The sequence below is a fragment of the Solanum verrucosum genome, unplaced genomic scaffold, assembly GCF_900185275.1.
Source record: "Solanum verrucosum unplaced genomic scaffold, falcon-dt-bn FXZP01000049.1, whole genome shotgun sequence".
Classification (NCBI taxonomy): domain Eukaryota; kingdom Viridiplantae; phylum Streptophyta; class Magnoliopsida; order Solanales; family Solanaceae; genus Solanum; species Solanum verrucosum.
The window spans coordinates 3527894-3542104 of NW_026020221.1; the positions used below are offsets into that span (position 1 = coordinate 3527894).

Sequence of the window (14211 nt, forward strand, 5' to 3'; positions counted from 1 at the left end):
TTATCCACAACCCCATGATCTAACCTAATTTTTGAACTGCCATCGTATTCCTTTGCCATCAGATCAACTTATTACTCAGCTCAATTTGGAGAATAGTTGCACAAATTCTTTTCAATTTGCCAATGTTTGAGTTAATCTGTCTATTGGAGTGAAGACCTGAACTGTCTATTGCCAATGCCTTTTTGAAATTGTGGTGTTTGAACCAACTTCTGCACACCTAGATTAATTCCATGGGAAACTTGCTACCTCCCACCAGAACACAGGTACCAAGTAACTCTATCTATCATGGCTAGTAAGAAATCACCTACTATTATTGTCTATTGGGAATTGAACCTGGGACTGACCTAGAGACCCAATTTTCCCAACAATTTTAATGTGCCAAACAGGAAAAGGAAAGAGAAGACAATCGTCATCTGAAATAGAAGTAGAAGGGAAATACTATGCAAATCAGCACGGAGATACTTACAAAGAGATAATGAGCAAGTAAACGCTTTCTGGCAGCACATATGTACAACCTCAGAATAGAAGTAGAAGGGAAATACTATGCAAATCAGCACGGAGATTCTTACAAAGAGATACTGAGCAAGTAAACAATTTCTCGTAATACATATGTACACCCTCAGTAATGTTATATCACATTCCAAGTGCAATATCCTACCCAAGAAAAGGTAATCAGAAGGGAAAACAGGAAAAGAAACGATCTAATTGCTAGCTTCCTATCATATGCATGCACTGGTGCATTTTTGCTAAGTTCAAAGAGATGGCAAGTCATAATGAAGATGCTGATTCTGCTAATTGTGGGACCAATCTATGAATTGTCCATACTCTTCTTCCATCAATCTCCTCCGCATAGTACCGAAATCTATTAACGACAGCACACTTAAATCATAAGTCAACAGCAATTAATATCAAGAATCATTTCAGCTCAAATTATAACAGTAAATCTGTTGAAATATAGCTTTAGTTCTACTCAGTCAAGTTGGTAGGAGATATTATAGAGAATCTTTTACTGGTAAAGGGATTGTCCCATTAACACTCGTACAAGTCTATTCTCTTTTTATACTACCGATGCTGGAGATCTGTTCTTTCAACCCTCTGGACAGAGGTTTTATAACTAGTTTTTAAAATAATACTATACAAGTAACCATTCCAATGCCATATATGAAACACCTAAAAGAGGTATGTTCAAGTGTTCTCCCATTCAGTACCCATTTTTTTGTTGTGATCTTTCTGTTGAACCCAAAATCAAATTTTAGTACAGATTCCAGATTAATTGAATTTAAACAGAGATCAATTTGGTAGATCCATAGGAATTATTGTGATGATATAATAAAAGAAAGATGGGTTTGGACATACTTGAGGTGCACTTGAGATTCCTCTCCCTGCCAAAACTCAAAAAATTCTGGAATAAGCCTGTAGCCACCCCAGTGTTTGGGTCTTGGTATTGAAGTTCTGCATGTTAGGGAAAAGGGATTGCTTTGAGGTTCACTTGAATCTAGACTAAAAAACTACTACTTTCTTTAGAGAAAGGAAAAAGAAAGTATGATTAGGTTGTAATCAACAAGTCTTGGTCAGACATATTTCGAAGAATGCATACACAAAAGTTTCGCCTTTTACATGTTCGAACAATGAGAAGCAACTGTTGAAGAATTCGATCTAAATATTGTAAATGCTAAAATGATATGCACTAATTCTAAGCATGGGACAACAATCACATAACTGATATGCATCTTAACTGTATCCCAACCAATAGAATACTTCTGCTAGGCACAGATGGAATATTGAAACCAGCAGAGCTAGTTACAGATTAGGACAAGCAAAGAAAGAATGTCCAGCAATATGTGAAATTACTTACCTGTCATGGTACTTCTCCTCGAATTCTTTGTACTGTTGATGGAGAACCTCTCGTCCATGAATCAGTGTGCTCTGAACTCGCAGAAGAGATTGGAAACTAGCTGTTGATCTACGTATACAGAAACATCAAAGTATCGGAATCTAGAAACTCTATTGCTGAAAATACTAGACAAACCTGTTTGCTAACTGTTGGTCTAATCTGGATATCTCGAGGAAGACTAGAGAAGTATTGTTCAGATTCCTCATCAGAAACCTGCTCCACAAATCCCTCCACTCTTACCTACAAATGAATTCGTAATGAAGCACATCAAGAACAATTATCTAATGGTAAATGCATTATATGTAGTCAGTGAATTATATCTCAGAGAATAAATGCAATGATGATAAAGAAAATGTCTATTTGAGGTTTTAAGGGAGTATGCACAGTAATCATGATTTCCTCTTTCTGTCTCTCTTTACATTTTAATTTTATCATAGGGAAACTGAACCTTGGATTCTAACAAGGGAACGGTAAACAACAAATTTCTGATTGTGCATAGATAGTAGTTCATAACTACATCTCTTCAGCAACTCATCTACCCAACACAATCCTGCAGATCACTCTCAAGTAATTGAATGCATATCCAGGACAGGATTTGTAAAGCTATCACTGGACATTTTCATGTATGTTAAATTGTTAATAGACACTAGATATTAATGCTCTCCCAAATTGCAGGAAGTGCTAAAGATGGAGTTGTTTTAACCTGGCATTTTATAGGACCCCAGTAAAAGAGAAGTGATGCATGAGGATTTTCAGAAATTTCACGAGCCTTTCGACTCCTATAGTTGGTGTGCCTGCAGAAACAAGAAGGATGTCATTTAATAGAATATATATAATTCAGAAATAGTTATGGAGCTCACCAGACAAAACCATCTTTGTTTACTCCTTCCAATGATACCATTCGCGATGAACTGGGAAGAAGAAATACTACAGTCAACATCAGGCAAACAATCACTGTAATATTAACTTGCAGATCATGTAAACACAGAGAAAATTGAAGCTCAAAAGACTTACGGTTTTGCATCTTTACCAACTGTTGATAGGACCATATAATGGGGTTCTTTGACACCAGCTTCCAATGCATCACCAAGCCACTTTTGAAACTGCAATCAGAATGGGGCTTGATTGCCACATTTATAAATATACTGCATTGCTTTTAAGAAAAGAAGTTTGCATACATTTCTGGATTATCTAATAAACTTGCGATAAAATTACCACAAGAGAGTCGAAGTTCTAGATATACTTTATACAACTCAACCTGATCAATAGGATTTTCCTCCACCTCAAGATTTACAGAAGCTGTAAATATCCCTTTCTGTGCTGATAAATTGGTTTCTGGAAGATTTCCAATTCGAACACACATGGAAGTGCTGGGATACGATGGAAGTTTTAACTTGAATTTGTCTATGATGGATCGTGGAACAAATCTTCCACCCAAAAAATGATGCGGGCCACAAAACATTTTGGCACACAATTTTGGAGCAGTCAAAGAGACCTACACAGTGAATGTCCAAAGTTTTCTTTAGGTATTTCCCATGATTTTCAAAGGAAAAACAGAATTATCAACGAGAAAAAGGCATGATAACAATAGAATGTGAGTACTTAACAACTCTATACCAGCATATCAGGTTCAATGCCTTCACCACAAATGTCTCCCTCTTCCACATGCCACCCAGAAGGTATGTCTACAGATATAACGACAGCTGCTATTTCATGTGTGCACTGCTGGGTTTTTATGGAGACCATCCTTCTAATGAGACTATCAAACGGTGGCCTTGGGTTCCCTGGAAAGAATTAATATGCTCAGAAACACTTCTGACACTTTGGGAGACCTAAAGTTTATCCACATAATGCCAGATTTGTGTTTTAAGGAAAGACATTCTAGCTAGCTCCAGGGCAAAATTATTTTGACTAATCTATTTGTGAAACAGCCCTAAATAAGTAGAAGGAAACGGAAAAAAAGATAGGAAGGACACAAGATCTCTAAGAAATGAAGAACCAGAAGGTCAAATTCCTCAATAACAGCAAATTACTTTTAACGCTGTATACCCACGTATATGGTGGATAATGAATGACTCAAACCAACTTATGCAAAGAATAAGACTAACAAGTTTGGCACACAGCTATAGAAGTTATGTAGCATTCAATAGCAGTCTTGGCCTTCTCAGCAAAGAGAAAAACTAATGGGAATGTCAAACAGAAACTGAGAAAGGAAGTATTACCATGGAATGAGAATCCAAAAATTGCATCCACTATAATTTTAAAGTCACTTGAAAGTTGCACGGGTAGATCTTCCACTGGCAAGAATGGAACTGACAGTGACTCAAGCTACCAAAATTCTCACATCCATTAACATCTCAAATAAACTAGAAATATTGAGGTTCAAGAATTTCATGTCATATCCTCTACCTGGGTAACCAGACCAGCAAAAGGAGGTTCAGTATTCCGCTTTGGATAACAAATGGAGGTGCTTATAACCAAAGTGATGCAAGTGTCGAGCAGCTACAAGACCATCCCCACCATTGTTACCAGGACCACATATAACAAGCACACGAGTATATTCACTTGGACTATAGACCTGGAGAGATGACATGCATTTAGTCTTGTTAATCACATGGCGAGGAACCAAATAAAGAAGTAATTCTTTAACAAACCAAGCGATTGCTTGTTTATACACTTAACATATGTTCTGCCTTTCCTGTCAACGCATCACTTATCACCGATTCCAAGTTCTCCCTAGGTTACTAGCTTTGATGTCAGTTTCTTCTTGAATTAACCCTCTCAGAATCAAATGATCTTTAATCATGGCTTCTATGAGACTAGGCATAACAACAGAGGGAGATCTAGCGTTGAAGCACTGGGTTAACATAAACCAGCCGCTTTTGTCAAGCCCCATAGAAATTCACTAAATATCTATTAAATATTTGACTGTGAACCCAATTACTATTGAATATCAACTTGGCTAGACATTGTTGTAGGAACCCATGAACTTCAAATACTGAATCCATCACATATGCTTTTATTTCAACTAGGTGATATATGAAAACGGTTATGTCCGTCTAGTTTGATCGAAAAGGTTGTAGAGTCAATAACTACATGAACTCTAGTTGCCAAATTGTGTTTGCACCATCCAACAGTGATAATTTATAACAAGCAATAGCTTGAACAGATGATTTCCGCTACTAAAACCCACCCTCTCTTAAAAATACTGCTTTCCCACTGGTGGCAGAGTCGAAAACATGGAGTCTGGTGCTACAAGTGGAACAATATTATACCAGTATGCCATGAGAGCACTTACCTCTCCAATTGCAGAGGCAACACTCATGCCTGCCAATTCCTAAACTCAAAACAAGTAAAACCCAATTTAGGGATAAGTAGAGAAATTTAAGAAGTAGTAACATCTAAAAAAAAATTCAGAGGAGAAACCATGAGCTGATCCACAGTAAAACCAAGAGGACCCATCAACATCTGATCAATTTCTATGGCTTCTTGCTGGCTCACATATGATATCTCCTCTGTGCTCTCCATGTTCCTCAGCTCCAAAACACAACAATCGATACCTTTTAGTTCCTTCTACACTCTCTGGAGTGTCCTCGAATTATTATTGTACATAACTTAACTTCGCTCCTCTTTTCGGAAAAATTCCCCTTCCCGTTAACAGAAATAAATTCATCTTTAATTTATAATAACGAAATACATTATTGGAAGTAATTCAGAATCTATTAAATTGAAAAGATGCTTCTGGAATTTCTACACCAGTCTATCTTAATGATATAAATATAAATATAACTGATAAATCATCAAAGGATTTATTTCACAAGCGCTACATTGGTTAGTTTCTCTTTTGATTACTACTCACTTTGGGCATTTCGCACAAAAAGTCCCTCTTTGGGTAAAGGCTACTTGCCAAAGGCGAACGAAGATAGAGGATTACTTGCCACTCCCCACAATCCACAATCTTTGGTGGTGACTGGTTAGTTACTTAAAACACATAATATAATATCGTGAAATCAACAGTGTTGGTCAAACTTGTGACTACACTACTCACAAATTGTCGATTAGTCATTCTGTAGCTTTTTCATCTTACAAATATCAAATGAGAAAGCAACGAGAAGCAGAGAAGCAGATACCAGCAGCACCGGGTGTTTACACCAAACCAATGCAATTTCTATTATTACGTGATTTAATGAAGTAAAATGAACTATAAATTTAAACACATGACATGCATGTATTGACTTGGTGTAAACACCCGGTGCGGTAAGTTTTACCCGCAATAAGTTGCACTGTTGCAGCAACAAAAAACAGAGAGAAGGAAACCATGCAGCAAGAGTTCTATGACCGACGTTGCTTATAATGTAATTACATGTAAATCTCTGTTATAACTATTAATCAATAATCTGATAAAAATGGCAAATTTTATTGGTGTCTGGAAAGTTGCCTCGACTCGACAATATACACACATGATCAATAGGCGGGCCTGCGGGGAGAGGAGAAAGGGGAAGGCTAACGGAAGAAAGTACACAAATTGGCATCCTCATAATGAGGATGTTCTCAACACAAGTCATGGAGCCAATCGTTCAATCCTCCACGCTGTTTTTCCATCAACTGTTTCCAGGATGTAACACAACCTGCAATAGCATAAACCAAATGTAGCCATAAATTATATGGGAAAAAAGAGCAACCTAAAGTTCTAAAGGGTAAGACACACTGAAGTTAATCTGGAAATCTCATCAAAGTGTAGTTCAAATATGGAGAAACATATGAGAGTATTTTTAAGAAACCATTTGTCTATATTGAGTTGATAAATATGGAAATCCGTTTCACATGGAGCATTCAGTATAAAAACTGCTAAAGTTCCTGGGTCCCAGATTACTAAATTCTCCCAACTCTATTCTATTTATTCATTCAAATTTTCTAAATTGATATATAGTGTTTTGCTCAACACTCCATATCTCTTTTCCACTACATTCTCTTCTAAAATGTTGAGCTGCCTAGAAAATTGCATCCGTAATATCTCTCTTACAAATCAAAAAGGAAACACCTGTAGTCTTTGGATACATTCCTAGCATAATATGGAAGTCTTTGGACGAGACATCCTGTAGTCAATACCTGTCATGCAAGCGGGATTTCTGTCCTTGCCAAAATTCAAACATTTCAGGTTTAAGCCGGTAGCCTCCCCAGTATTTTGGTTTGGGAATCACGCTTCTGCAGATGAGACAAAATAGGTAGCCAAGTCCTTTCAAGGATATGAGAGTGAAATTTATGAGCATGAAGTGGGGAAAGAGAAATGACAAATTACTATAGTGGTTGCATTACAGGAGACAGATTTTTTTAATCAGCTTACAGGAGACAGAATTAGTTGGTTTTAATTATTTATGAACATGAAAGTACTGCACTACATAATAGCACATACACCAAAATAGAAACTGAACAGCGTAAATGAGCTCATTAAGCACCATTTCTGAAGCTGTGCCCAAATTGAATCTGGGAGGGCTAAGTTTAAATTTGAAGTCCGACCTCAGCAAAAGGCAAGTCTGAGCTTTATTAGGCTGGGGTCCAAGTTGTTCGTAGATATATTGTTCTTTAGTTCTTTTCCTCTCCTTTCACAAACAATCTATTGATCTACCATTATCAAATTAAATGCCATTATAATTTACTTGATACATCGATTATTGATTTATGATTTTCAGACTAAATGTCGTTATAATCTTTAACAATTTACTGATATTAAATTAACACTTTGCAAGGCTGAGCTTTGGTTGAACCTACTGATGAAATCTAATTCGACTTGCTCAGCTGGGCAGGCATAGATAAAAGAATCAATTGACAGCTTACCGTATACACATGCATTTATACTTACCACTGCAAACAAAAAGATTCATCTGCAGCGGACAGCTCTACATGAGGCCTTCCCTACCCAAGACAATCTCCGCAAAAGGGGCATTCAGACCGTGAACAGATGTTTTATGTGTTGCAAGAGCTTGGAAACCAACAACCACCTTTAATATATTGTTAAGTTGCAACTGATTTGTGCAGTTTGTTTCTCTCTATTTTTGGTCTCAGTTGGGTCATGCCGCAAAGCTTTAAAGAAGCTTATGAATGTTGGAGCTGACGGGAAATTGGTAAAGCCATCAGAAGCACATGGAGGATGATTCCAGCTCGCATTTGTTGGTGTTTATGGTTAGAAAGAAATAGTAGATGTTCTGATGGTTTATCAACCTTTAACCCTTAACCATTCTGTTAAAGTCTAGGTGTCTTATGTTATTGTGTAGCTGTGACAATATGTCCCCCCTGGCCCCTGTAGTCTCCCTGGGTCTTGTAATAGCCACTTATGTAAAGAGATTAATACAACCTTTCTGTAAGCTCAAATATACTACCTCTTTTGCATCTTTTGTATGCTCTCAATGAAACCTTTTTACTTCATCAAAAAAAAAAAGGGGAAACCTTACATCCCAACTGGGAAGTTTAGAACAACATATTTGGGATTCAACTTTCAATTATTTCTTGATGCAGCATAAGGAAACTTTTAAACCTATAGAAGCGTATGAGAACTCAACTTATGGATTTTAGTTTTTGTTACTCCCTCCGTCTGATAATACTTGTCATGTTTCCTTTTCGAGAGTCAAACTAGATTAACTTTGACCGGTGCTTTAACATATATTTTTCACCATATTGATATGAAAAGAATTGTAATTTATAGTACTTTTCGTGTAGTTTTTGAATATTTAAATTATAATTTTAAAATATTGAATTAATCTAATCCAATTTAGCTCCGAAGATTAGTCAAATTGACTCTTGAGAAGTAAAACCTGACAACTAATATGGGATGGAGGGAGTATTTCTCACTCCCACTTATGAATTCCCATTTCCTCTTAATGAATTTTTTATGGGGTATTAGTTGTACCTGATTTCCTATTTAGGCAGTTCCACAAAAAATGTTCCTCAAGTTCTCTTTCAAAGGGATTGTGAATTGGGGGAGGAATTTTACTATATACTATCACATATTTCCTAAAGTATGGCAATGGATTACATAAAATAAAGTTGAGCACAAGAATGAGAACAGGAGAAACCATGTTTTGAATGGTGCAGATACAGAAACATCATAGCATTTGGCTTTGGCATTCCAAATCATTTGATTAGTTAAAACTAGATACTAACCCATCAGAGTATTTTGCCTCCAACTGTTTGTATTCGTCAAGGAGGACATGCCTTCCCGGAATAACTGTGCTCTAGGAAAAGCAAGAGACAAATGTTTGCAAATTATATGAGCAAATAAAAGGAAGTTATAGACATACAAAGTTAAAGAAACAATTTCAAAAATTATACTAAGAAACTTGCATACCTGCTGGCTAACTATGGCACCAATCTGACTTCCCCGAGGACGACTGTGAAAATATTGCTCAGATTCCTCATCAGAAACTTTTTGCACCGGCCCTTCGATTCTTACCTAGAGACCACACTGTTGTTTTAAGATCCATTCAGAATAATTCAACGGCAGCAGGGGATACAACCATGACATATTGTTCAACAATTAATGTAGCTTGCACATGGATTTGAGTTTCTTTTAATAGGTAATTTTTATTCATAAAACACAACACAAAATGAGTGCTTTATATAAACACTACAAATTACAAAGTTTCTTCCCTTTTAATCTGGCAGGCAACTAAGTAGGTCTAGTAAAGTATAATATCATATACATATTCCATGCTCAACCTATATGCTGAGAGATGCAACCACTTGAATTTTAGTCTATGCTAGCAAATAGTAAACAGGGTATTGATAGCCTCCTCATACACTGCATAAGTCTTTCTCCTTGAAGAATGAGAATAAATACACTGACAGATTCTCTATTATAGATAGTTAAGTCAGACTATACCTGGCGGTTCAAATCATCCCAATAAAAGAGGAGTGCGGCATGAGGATTTTCAGCTATTTGTTGACCTTTTCTGCCTTCATAATTGGTATACCTGCACAGGGGAGACTCTATATAAGAATAAACTAGTGTCTTCTGAATGGCATTAGGATGCACTAGCATAAAGATGAGCAGAACTAACCAGACAAAACCATCCTTGTCAAACCCTTTCAGCAATACGATCCTTGATGAACTTCAGTTAAAAAGTCATAAAATGATACAAGTTTATGGTTCAAGAAAGAGATATGAAAACATACCTAAGCACTTAACAAGAACCAATACATAAACAATTTGAGACGTTAATCAGAGATTCATATGAACCAATAATCTTGCAAAAAATCCTAATGATCTAGCTTTTTATTATGGTTACAAGTATCACAAATTTCGTTTTATAGTGAATATAAGAGAAAATTAGAGTCACTTGTCATTCAATGCAAATGGACAAGATTCTATTTGCTTGGGAAGCAAAGGGCATTGGAAGGACAAGTAAGTAGAACCATTATACACAGAGATGACAATTCTCCTACCTTATCAAAAGCGAGAGAGAGAGAGAGAAAGATTTTCCTTAAACATCCTGCTAATTCTCATAGAAGGACTGTTGCCAGTTTCACAATTGAGCGTGAACCAAAACTGCTATATGAAAGTTCTCTAGATGATATAGCTCTCATCACAATTTCTTGGTGATTGATAATGTAAGAGAGGGGGAAAGAAAGAGGTAAAGTCTTAGAGTTGCATATTATTACAGCAGGTGGGTTAAAAAATAAAATGAACTAATTTTAGCAAAAGCAGCGTGAGATACTCACGGCTTGCCATCTTTGCCAGTAGTTGACAAGGCCATGGCATTTGGTTCCTTCAAGCCTGCCGCCATTGCATCATCAAACCACTTTTGGAACTGCAAAAGTCAAGGTTGATGTAATTATAAAGCAACAGGAGAATTAGGTACACAAAATCACAGTGAAAATTCAAGAAACATGGGTTAGAATTAGTGACACCTGGAATATGGCCAACTATCTCTTAATAAAAATTTTAAAAAATGAAGTCAGCAGTCATCATCCACTCTGTTTTACATGATTACATCAACTCATACCTGATCAAAGGGGTCAGCGACGACCTCTTCCTCAAGCAACGCAGGAGAAATATAGTTCTCCCTCAGAGATGATATGTCAATTTTTGGGGGCTTGCCAATACGGACGCACATGGAAGTGCCAGGATATGCTGGTAGTTGGAGATTAAATTTGTTCCTGATGGATGGTGGAACAAATCTGCCACCTAAAAAGTGGTGCGAGCCAGAAAACCTTTTGGCACACAATTTAGGGGCAGTTAGAGAAACCTAAGTTCCAGAAATTTTACTTGTTAGGTGGCTAAATAAAAGTCAAACAAGTAAGGCGTTGCAGATATTAAATACAGATAAAAAACAAACACATACCAGCATGTCAGGTTTAATACCTTCACCACTTAAATCTCCCTCTTCCACATGCCAACCAGATGGAATATCTATAGAGATGATGGCAGGTGATTTCTGATGTGTATCGCCATTAATCTTTAGTGCCACCAGTCTCTGAATTAAGTCATCAAAAGGTGGCCTTGGGCTACCTGGACAAGTTACCAGAAATCTTACAAAAGCTAAAGAAAGATTGAGGTGCACACACTTCAGTACCAGAACTTTTTTTTTAATCTTTCATAAAAAAACACCTTCGCAAAGGTACTTTGTTGTTACCACTTTCAAATTTTCCTGCTTCTTCCTTATATCTAGTGCTTCTCTTCTCGATGGTTCTATCTAAAATCCAATGATAATCAGGCCTAAAGAAGAAGCTCGGTTTCTCTTAATTTTTATCTATTTTTGGTTTCATGCTATCCACCTGAGGGATATAGAAGGATATTTTATAAGAAAAATTATCTTTCCGGCTAATTATAACCTCCTTTCTGATCTATTTTGGGTATCAAACAATTCTATACACATCTAGACCTTAAAAGTTAAAACAAACTAAAATATAGTGGATTTTTCTTCCAGGAAACCACGACAAAATTTGACCAAAGAACCATCCTTATCCTGCCTCAACAATCTGCCCCCTTCAATTTTATCTATTTTTCATCCAAACTAAGAAATGTTATTTTTGTAACTTTTTCCCTTTCCTGTTAATCATGGACAACACCCCCTCCTTTCTAATCTATTTTGGGTATCAAACCATCCTATACACTTCCAGGCCTTGAAACAAAACTTAAGTATTTGACAATCTTTCCACCAGGAGACAAAATTTGACCAAATTATCCTTCCTCAACATTCCACTCCCAACACAAGAAAATGTCCTATAGCTTTTTATGTTTGAGAGTGTACATCTTCTATTTTTCTGTTCAGATATCCCCTTTCTTTGCAATCAGCTGTGTTGTCATCTCATCCGGAAAGACAGATTTTAGTCTTTTATGGATCAAAAGAAAGGATTATTACATTGCTAATGACATAAGAAGTTCACCAGTTTCTTTTCCATGCTAAAAGGAATAAAAGGTAAATGAAGAGTTACTTATCAATAAACAAAGTAAATGTCATGAACAATAGAAATAGAAAGAAAGATAAATGAAAGGTTCCAACCAAAGGATTCTAAAATTTGAGTAGTTACATGTTGAAGCTCAACGACAAAAAGATCTAAAGAAAAATTATACCATGGAACGAGAATCCAAATATTGCATCCACTAGAATGTCAAAGCTGTCAGACAAGTCCTTTGGCAAATCTTCCAATGACAAGAAAGGAACTGACATCGACTCGAGCTAGAAAAAATGTTTATTTATCAGAAAGTTGAATAAATGGAACTTTTAATGGAACAATGGACTATAAATTTGTCATTCGTAAAGTTTAAACAAAAATTGATACCTGAGTTACCAAGCCATCATAAAGAGGCTTAGCAGTACGCTTAGGGTAACATATGAATGGTTTATAGCCAAAGTGATATAGATGACGAGCAGCTACAAGACCATCACCGCCATTATTGCCAGGGCCGCAAATAGTAAGAACACGACTGTACTCACTTGGTCTGTAGACCTGTCATAAGAAAAAAATCACTAGTGTACAGCCTCAACGAACTACCCACAAAGGATCAAGATGGAAAAAAAAAAAAGCAATAGCCTGATGGTATTGTCTATGAACCTACATCCACTCAAAAATTGCTAAAATGACAGAAATGGAGACAAAAAAATTGTTGTCCAACATGCAGGGGGGAAACAAAATTTTGGAAATTCAAAAATATGACACGCAAATCAGGGTAGATGCTATGCAATTGTATTGTTACCTTGCGTCAAAATTTAACATAACCAAACTACTCAATCCAATACAACTGAAACAAACTGAAATTCTATAAGTCAGAATGCATCTTCAACCATGTCAAATTGTCAAGGAGGTGATGACATAAAGTACAAAGAGATCTTTTTAAAGCAATTTCTCTACTCACCTCAGCAATTGCAGCAGCAACACTCAAGCCAGCCAGTTCCTGCAATCAAACCCACAAAATCACCCAGCATACTAGAAACTATCCCCTAATGAAAGTTAAAACTCAAAAGATATCACAATTATCGGGATAATTAAGACGCTAACCATAAGTTGATCAACACTGAAACCAAGAGGACCCATAAGTATTTCATCAATTTCAGCAGCTTCTTTCTGGTTTAGGTACGAAATGGCCTCTGGGTTTTGCTGAATGCTATCCATTTTCGTTGCCATTCCTCTCACCGAACCCAAAAATCCAATCTTGGGTCTTAAACCCAACAACCTCTTTCATTCCCAAGATTTAGCAAATAAGTAATTCAATAGCTGACAGTTGTACACGTAGCGAAATCAAGATCACACAAAGAAAGAAAGAGAATTTACCGGAAGAAGAAGATGATGTGGAGCGATGAGAGAGTGAGTAGGCTTGAAATTACAGACGGAATTAGCAGCTGAAGAAGGAAGTAATGTTTGGGAGAGAAGACATGACATTCTTTTGGCTTTGCGCAACAAAGGAAGCATTTTATACACAATTAACAATACAGTATTGTGGCATTGTGACCTCTTCGATTAGCCAGCAACCTTTTCCTGATTTAATACACATGAAACCTCTAGAAAAACTTTATTGAAGAGAAGAATTAAAGGATGGACTTTATTTTAATAAAAAATTAGGAAAATAAATTTAAAATCAATTATTTTTATTTCTTTCGGTCCAAAAGAGTATATTTGAGTTATTTTGGTAATCATATAGGTATATATATATTAGTATTTTTTTTTTACAAAGAATATATCAATTAATTTTCAATCACAAAGTTAAAGACTATATCAAATATTTTTCCTTGTGTATATGGTGAATTGCAAACTTTTTCCCACATTCAACACTTCAATGGCTGTTATTGGAAATGGATATATTTGGACCTATATATAACATG

At 36.3% G+C, this 14211-nt stretch overlaps 1 protein-coding gene and 1 pseudogene across 1 annotated transcript; both read right to left on the minus strand.

The window, feature by feature from the left end:
• Positions 1-579: 579 nt before the first annotated feature.
• Positions 580-5425, minus strand: LOC125831355 (pyridoxine/pyridoxamine 5'-phosphate oxidase 1, chloroplastic-like; annotated as a pseudogene).
• An 862-nt stretch (positions 5426-6287) lies between these two features.
• Positions 6288-13872, minus strand: LOC125831349 (pyridoxine/pyridoxamine 5'-phosphate oxidase 1, chloroplastic-like). Its single transcript, XM_049510547.1, has 14 exons — positions 13664-13872; positions 13391-13567; positions 13248-13286; positions 12674-12841; positions 12465-12570; positions 11233-11399; positions 10894-11136; positions 10610-10698; positions 9949-9999; positions 9771-9861; positions 9237-9341; positions 9053-9123; positions 7004-7099; positions 6288-6522 (listed from the first exon to the last, which is right to left on the minus strand). The coding sequence occupies exons 1-14, from the start codon at positions 13799-13801 to the stop codon at positions 6456-6458; spliced, it is 1608 nt and encodes a 535-aa protein (XP_049366504.1). The 5' UTR covers positions 13802-13872; the 3' UTR covers positions 6288-6455.
• Between the last annotated feature and the right edge of the window lie 339 nt (positions 13873-14211).

Excerpts from the sequence above, each read along its gene's own strand:
- LOC125831349 (XM_049510547.1), bottom strand. The coding sequence starts at position 13,801 with ATGCTTCCTTTGTTGCGCAAAGCCAAAAGAATGTCATGTCTTCTCTCC. Across the intron at positions 13,568-13,663 it reads CACATCATCTTCTTCTTCCG|AGGTTGTTGGGTTTAAGACC; the intron begins GTAAATTCTCTT and ends TGGGAATGAAAG. Across the intron at positions 10,699-10,893 it reads TCGCTGACCCCTTTGATCAG|TTCCAAAAGTGGTTTGATGA; the intron begins GTATGAGTTGAT and ends TGACTTTTGCAG.